The 8,300-nt window shown below is 40.9% G+C and overlaps 1 protein-coding gene across 1 annotated transcript; it reads right to left on the minus strand.

Annotated features, from left to right (window-relative positions):
• Positions 1-7,456: 7,456 nt before the first annotated feature.
• LOC147641557 (uncharacterized) lies at positions 7,457-8,080 on the minus strand. The gene has a single exon (XM_086807572.1). The coding sequence runs from the start codon at positions 8,078-8,080 to the stop codon at positions 7,457-7,459; it is 624 nt and encodes a 207-aa protein (XP_086663698.1).
• Positions 8,081-8,300: the final 220 nt, after the last annotated feature.

An 8,300-nucleotide genomic window follows, 5' to 3' on the forward strand; every position in this document is an offset into this window, starting at 1 on the left:
TGAAGTAAAATTTACCTTTTGGCACTTCTCTTGCCTTGAATTCACTTTCATACATGCCTCTTTGTCCATCCATATGTGCTTTAATATGCTTTTTCTCTCTCAAATGGCCACTTTTAGAGAGAGAAAAACTTTGATAAAGCACAACATTCATCAAACTTTAATTTTGATGACATGACCTCTCCCTTAAGATCATAGTCATCCTTGACTATGTTGTATCAAGTGAAAGGAAGCCCATCTATACTCCGGATCATCATTTGAGTATAACTCACTTTCTTGGACTAGATGGCTATTCTAGCAGGTGCTAGGTGTGACGAAGTCATCGCTAAGCTGAGACTTGGTTACTATTTATCACTCCGCATGCACATTTGAGTGATAATGAAATTCTTGGACTAGATAGTAAGTCGTGTGTGTTTAGGAGACAAGTCTTGCTAAACCATTTCTTGGAAACATTGGTGTACACCTATCAAACATTTTAATGCACATTTAGAAAGAAGAAGAATCTTTGCATTAGAAAAAAAGGGAGCTCATTTTGGGGCCTTTTACGGTTTGGAAAAATAAGCTCTCAACCAATCAACAGAGAGCCAACGTAACGTTAGAAATTCACAAAAATAAGAGAAAATAGATAAAATAAACAATACTTTATGTAGGTACAAGCGTGCTACATTAATGTGGAGATTGGTTTTTTATTCTCACAAGATCTTTGGACATGAAGATAGAATCTAGTCTGACATTTTCTCTGACAAGGGCCTTCCTGCTTCCACCTTCCTTTGAACTTTGAAATGTTGTGCTGTCTTTCCTTCGAAAGGTCTACCATTCTACACCACTGCCTCATTGTGCAGCAGCCTCTTCTTTTCCAAAATTTCTCCCTTGATCCTGTTTGGCTTAGAGTAAGATGTTTCTTGTCAACTGTCTGTCTGCCCACTTTCTCTTTCTTGAAACTTCACTTTGTTATCTTGTTTACATTACTTTGCTGTTGTTACAGATTCACAAGGTCTCCATGGTGAATAAAAACTATGGCCGTTCTTGTGGAAGACGCTCTGTGGATGATAATGCTATGAAGGCAGAATTATACCACACATCCTTACCCCGTCGACCTGCTTCTTCTATTTCTTCGGTAGAGAATTCAAGTACAGTCAAAACGGAAGGAACTTGGGAAAGGTTTAGTGTTTCGAAAGGAGCATGGGTGCTCATGCAACCTAGCAAAAGAAAGAGACCCCAAACAAAAAATATTTTCTAGAGTACGAGATTTTAAAATCACCAAAGGGAAGATATCATTGAAAGAAGTTTTGATTAAGCATGTGTACATGCATAAAGAACTTGTCTTGCGAGACTATCCAAATGATCTTCCACAACACAGGCCTAATTGTGTATTTTTCTATTGTGGTTTTATTCTTTATGAGGTGTATGGATTTTTAAGATGAAGCTTTCTTTCTTTGCTTTTTGACATTCTTGTGTTATTTTATTTCAGATTTATACCCTTCATCGTATGAGACATGGCAAAACATCGATTATATTCTGGGATTTATAGATGTTTTGCATGGATCGATAGGAGAACAACAATACCAAGGTCGATGTGCAACAGAGCTAGCTCAATCGGGTATATTTTTTACTGATCATTTTTATCAGTTGTTGCTGGACAATGCTAACACACATGGTGTGTTAAGAAAACAAGATCATCTGACTTATCCTAGTCTCATTAAGCACTGCTATTAGTTTACTTTACCTTATTGATTCATATTGCTTTTTTGCAGGTGCTCAAAAGAAGAGAGAGTTCAATAAAATGCAAAGACATTGAAAATTTGAAAATTGAGATAACACAGACTCCATAAACAAAGGTATCATATTCAATAAAGTAAAATTTTGTACAGAAGTGTTTAATTGTATATGTAGAACATATTCTTGACAACCATTTTCTATTTTATCTACAGCCTGATCCAGAGGCTGCTTGACATGGTCCAAGCTCTCCGTATCATCTTTTTTTGGAGAATCTGTTTTCTGCTGCTCCATCCTGTCCTGTACAATCTCTTGGTGTGCTGCTCCATTGTCTCCTCTACTGCCCCTGGAGAATCTGTTTGCTGTGCTGCTCCATCTTCTCCTCAATAACATCAACAGGCAGGTTCTTTTTCCTGTGGCTTCTCCTCATCAGCACTAGGTCCTTGTTCATGTGGCACCACATCAGCATCTTCTGTGTCATCAAGGTGTATGACACCTTCTCGGACTTTAGAGCTCTCACCCAACTCGATAGTAGCTGGTACAATAGGTTTGGGGGAGGCATACTTCAAAAACTTTCAAATTGTATCAGCTCTGAAACTATATACATAGTTTGAGCTGAAGCTATCTTCTCTCATCTGCAATGGCATATGATGATTTAGAACACTTTGTACCAATATCAATTATTTTGAAGCTAAATGAAAATTTTTTTTTCTTACAAGGTCTGGCTGTCCTATCTCAAAATATCTTGAAAGTATATATTTGGCACTGATCAGCACTCTCCAGCAGCTGCCGCAGCTACTTGAATCATCTTGTTGTGGTGTCTGTACAGTTGGAAAGATATGTTAGAAACTGTTAACATCTGAACAAAACAAAATTATTCAATAGGTTCAAAGGCATAGCATGAAATAGACATCAGTAGGGGGAACGACTTTCTACCTCTAAATTTATTGACTCTATTGAATCCAAAAGATTGACATTAGGAGGACAGTGATCCAATGCATCTAGAAACCTTCTAATACAACTGCAATACATATAATTCAGTTAGTGTGCATTAAAACAAAATAATGAAGTTTAAAGTTAAAAATAGCACACACACCACTTACAATTTCAGCTCTCTGTGTGTGTTTTTAAGAGAGTTGAATATAAAGCATTGCTTCTGCTGGATATCAATAGAAGCAAAGCTCCAGTGGTCACCGTGTAAGGAAAAAAGCATTAAGAAATCAAAGGCTACAAGAGTTCTCAATCTTAAAGAAGAATCCCAAAAGAAGCAGTCACCCACATACCCGTTATGGTATGGAAGTAGCAAAACATCGATAACATCAAAATTGCAGTGTCTGAACCAATTGAAAATATCCATGGGAGTTTCCTTTGCATCTCTTAACCTGGAGGAAATGGCAGGATCAATAATATGAACTGTATGCTGTACAGCGTGGTTAAGCCAGCTTCTCATCACGCTGCATTGGACCAAACAATAATTAGGATAGGGTGTAAAGGAGGTACAAGAAGGATTATTTTACAAACAAATGTAAAATAAAAGACACTTACTAGAGCATTGCAAGAATGATAGTATCTGAGCAATACTCATTCTTATGAGCCAATGCTGCCAAGCATGGTTTTGTCAAGTCAAAATTATTCACTGAAGTTTCATCCTCAATATGGACAACTATGTTAGGGCCCAGCTCCTGCAACCTTCTCTGTATCTGCAGCTCCCTCTGTACAGTCTCCACATCTATAATAGATTGGATTCTTTTATTTGCTGCATCAGTGACTCCTCATAAGCAGCTTTCCCTCTGGTGTTCTTTGAGTGGGTTACTTCAACTGTTCGAGATGAGAAAGAAGCACACGAGACACAAGAGACTGAGTCCCCAAAGTGTGTGGAATACACACAATAGATGAGTATATATAGAGGAGATCCTAGGGCTATATATATAGAGACATTCTATATATAGCCAACACCCCCACTCAAAGAAGGGTCTCTAACTGTGGATGAAAAAACCCTTGGGGGCTCAAGGGAAAAACCCACAGCTCTATATACACCTACCGCTATATTAAATTATTTTATAGTTACAAAGTATTATTCAAAGGAGCTACATCACTCCCATATATACAATAGCCATGAAGGCTGCGAAGGAGCTACATCACTCCCATATACACAATATCCATGAAGGAGCTACATCACTCCCATATATACAATAGCCATGAAGGCTTTGAAGGAGTTATCGTCATCCATCTTCATGTTGTCTTGATCCATTCATGTAGGTTGAGTGCGAGTCTATCTTCGTGACGATGCCAAATAATATTTTTGTAGTCTCTTCTCTATATTGAAGCTCAACAATATCCAAATACAATCCTGATCCATAAACCCTGTAATATGGAAGAAGTCTCCATAACAAATGGAAAACCATAATTTTGTTATAGAAATATGAGATGTACACGAAAAGATGTACACAAAGAAATAGACATAAAGGTATCTATTATATGGTTGCTTAGGAGTATAGTCCATCTGCAAGGACATGCATGGCAATGTCAACTTGTGGAAGATCATCCAATCAATGTTAATTGAACTAGATTTGGTAAGAGAATCTGGTTACTTGGAGAAGTTGACTTGGAAGATTGACCTGTCAATAAACACTAAAATAGAAAATGACACTCATTCTAGTTAGTAAGGATATCATGGAAAGCTAGATCAAACCTCCAGGATGACATGATATGAAAGTAAACCTCATAAGATGACAGGACAAGAAATCAAACCTTTGACGTCCATAGGTAGGATGACCAGACATGATGAAAAAACGAACCTCTGACATGACGTACTTGCAAGTAAACCTCATAAGATGATGGCCGAGAAATCAAACATGTGTCATTCACAATCAGGATAGTAAACCTCATAAGATGACGGAACGAGAAATCAAACCTTTGACATCCGCAGGCAGCATGTAGCCAGGATGACATGATGTGAACATAAACCTCATAAGTTGATAGGACGAGAAATCAAACCTCTCGGGAAATATGCTCGACGGAATTTCTTGTTAGTTGCCATAGATTGAATTCCAAGACTTGACCAACCATTATAGCCATTTAGACCTCTCGAGAAATATGCTCGACGGAATTTCTTGTTAGTTGCCATAGAGTGAATTCCAAGACTTGACCACCATTGATCAGTCACATAAGGATATAGACCGTCATTTTGATCATGAAAAGAGTTGCCACTGACCCTGCCCTCTCTCATGGCAAGACAAGATCACCCATATATCCATTGAGACCTGCATGGTTGCATTGTCGACCACAAAAGACATTGATAGACTTAAATAAACTTAGTCAATATGATGAGCCAAAGCCAAGGCACGGTGCATCCAATGACCACGGCATCATGGGAACGATCCATGGAAACGTAGTCAACCATCATTCACGAAACATGTAACCATCATCACGGAACAACGCCATGGCATCATGGATAAAATCCATGGAAACACAATCAACAAATATAGATTAGCCAAGTGAACCAACATCAACGAAACATGTAGCTTGGAATGACCATCATCAACGAAACATATAGCTTGGAATGAATAACATCAACGAAACATATAACCATCACCATGGAACAACGATCCATGGAAACATAGTCAACCATCATCGACGAAACATGTAACCATCATCACGGAACAACACCACGGCATAGTCAACCATCATCGACGAAACATGTAACTGGAACAACATCATGGCATCATGGATACAATCCATGGAAACATAGTCAACCATCATCGACGAAACATGTAACCATCATCTCACGGAACAACACCATGGCATCATGGATAAAATCCATGGAAACACAATCAACATATCTTGGAATGACCAACAACAACAACATATAACCATCACCATGGAACAACGATCCATGGAAACATAGTCAACCATCATCGACGAAACATGTAACCATCATCATGGAACAGCACCATGGCATCATGGATACGATCCATGAAAACATAGTCAACCTTCATCGACAAAACATGTAACCATCATCACGGAACAGCACCATGGCATCATGGATACAATCCATGGAAACATAGTATTCATCGACAAAACATGTAACCATCATCACGGAACAGCACCATGGCATCATGGATACAATCCATGGAAACATAGTCAACCATCATCGACGAAACATGTAACCATCATCACGGAACAGCACCATGGCATCATGGATAAAATCCATGGAAACACAATCAACCAATATAGATTAGCCAAGTGAACCACAAGTGAACCAACATCAACGAAACATGTAACCATCATCATGGAACAATATTGCGACAACATAAAGTGGAAAAACAAAAATCATGAAAAACTTGCACCCTACATGCGCACACACACATATGACTAACATATATATGAAGATGTGAGTGAATTACATCAATGTAATGAACACATATACATATATCAATAAAATGTGTAACCATCACCACCATGGCATCATGAACATTTTGACGAAAAAGCATCCATTTGTATGCTTGAAAAATCATCACAGAACAGCACCATGGCATCATGGATACAATCCATGGAAACATAGTATTCATCGACAAAACATGTAACCATCATCACGGAACAGCACCATGGCATCATGGATACAATCCACGAGAACATAGTCAACCATCATTCATGAAACATGTAACCAAGTCAATGGATGCACATTCCATCAATATGAACGAAACAAGATGCATTTAAAAGCATCACTTTTGACATACCTTTTCTTGAGGATTTAATATGAGAATCATACCTATCAGCTCCTCATCTGAAAAGTGAGATTTGAGTATCCTCCACGCACTTGATGGATACCTACCCATATAGCAGTTTTCCTTATCGTATGTGTGTGTATGAATACACACACATACAAGGTCACATGCAAGAGAAGGGGAACACGTGCAGGTGCTGCTGTGCCCACACACAACCAATACATCAAGAAAGCATGGTAAAGATATTATTAATCCATGGGAACAATGCCAAAAGAAAAGCTATCAAAGATCAATGGTATCAAAGGTTATGGTGCCCAAGAAGAATTATTTTCTTCTGCACATAAAACTAAAACGTTAGCAAAAAAAAAAAATGCGCCTGCCAAAAGAAAAGCTAAAACCATACATAGCTACTGCTTGAAATAGAGAAGAATATTTGGAGCACTGCTACTGGCCTCTGCACACTTCACATACACACGCACGCGTCCTTGCCTGCCTGCCTTCCCGCACTTCACACACATGCATCCTTGCCTGTGCTAATCACAACAAAACAGCAAACACACACATGTCTGGTGAGAGGTTTTGCTAAAAATAGGGGCAGCAACATAGACACCAACACAGACACGCCATGGGTGAAATGAAAAACACCAACACAGACGTCCGCCTGTACGCTCGTGCCATCTTCACTCTCTCAATATTGTGCACTGCGACATCAAGTGCAGTAACGTTCTCCTGCAGCACTGGGATAACAACACTAAGCTCAAAGAAAAGGACGTCAAGCTCGCTGACTTCGGCTTAAGCGAAAGGCTCTATCCCAAACGGGTGCAGGCACCGCGACGTCGATCAGCCCACACCAGGGACAATTTCTCACATGGCGATGACGAAGATGGCGTGCAGACAATTTCTCACATGGCGATGATGAAGATGGCGTGCAGCGGTCTTGCCCGATCGCCTACGTCTGAGTTAGCGAAGGGTAGACTTTCCACGCTGGCCTGAGATCTTCTCCGGACTCGGCCCGCTCACGCCAACCTGTGACATCTGGAGCTTTGGCTGTGCTGTGGGCAGACATGCTGCAAGGAAGCCCACCTTGGGGCCGGCACAAGGTTATGTTCTAGAAAGCCTCCTGTGATAGAGGCTGCCGCAAAAGGATCTTGAAGGTAGTAGTCCTCCTGCAAAGGAGCCCCTGCTATTCGGAACTGAGGCTTCCATCCCTCTGTGAACGGCTCAACGCTAGAAGTACTGCTGCACATAACGGCGATCTGGCTAACATCAAGGGGAAGCGAGCTACCATCGCTGCTGTAGAAGGGGAGGCCTTTCCCTTCATCACACTCTGCGTTTCTGCCCCTTCCTTCGTTTTCTTCATCTTCTGTGTATCGCTGTAAGCGAGGCGAGTTCGCCGCAGAGCTGCGAGGAAACCCTAACCCTAATCCATGGCCATGGGCCAACAACGTTGAGGAAGCCATGGTGGACATAGAGAGAAGCTCCCAGTCATGCGCAGGAGGGGGACGGAGAAGAGGGTCGTTGTGGGAAGGGGGCGATGCTGCTGCGGAGAAAAAAGACGCTGGCCTGAGATCTTCTCCGGACTCGGCCCGCTCACGCCAACCTGTGACATCTGGAGCTTTGGCTGTGCTGTGGGCAGACATGCTGCAAGGAAGCCCACCTTGGGGCCGGCACAAGGAAGCCTCTCTCGCTCATCTGCCATCCAGAAGCGCAGACAGAAAAACACCAACACAGACACGTCCTCGCCTTGCAGCTCTCTCTCGCTCATGTGTTTGCTTTTTATTTCTTACTTTTTGTTTCTTCAAACCAGAAGCGCAGAGTTCGTATGGAGACGAGAGTCACACAAACCTCTCCGATAGACTT

Source organism: Cibotium barometz, chromosome 1 (assembly GCF_041138505.1).
Source record: "Cibotium barometz isolate CiBa-2024 chromosome 1, ASM4113850v1, whole genome shotgun sequence".
In the NCBI taxonomy this organism is placed as follows: domain Eukaryota; kingdom Viridiplantae; phylum Streptophyta; class Polypodiopsida; order Cyatheales; family Cibotiaceae; genus Cibotium; species Cibotium barometz.

Bases quoted from the DNA above. Each gene is read 5' to 3' on its own strand.
- LOC147641557 (XM_086807572.1), bottom strand. From the start codon at position 8,080: ATGTCTGCCCACAGCACAGCCAAAGCTCCAGATGTCACAGGTTGGCGT.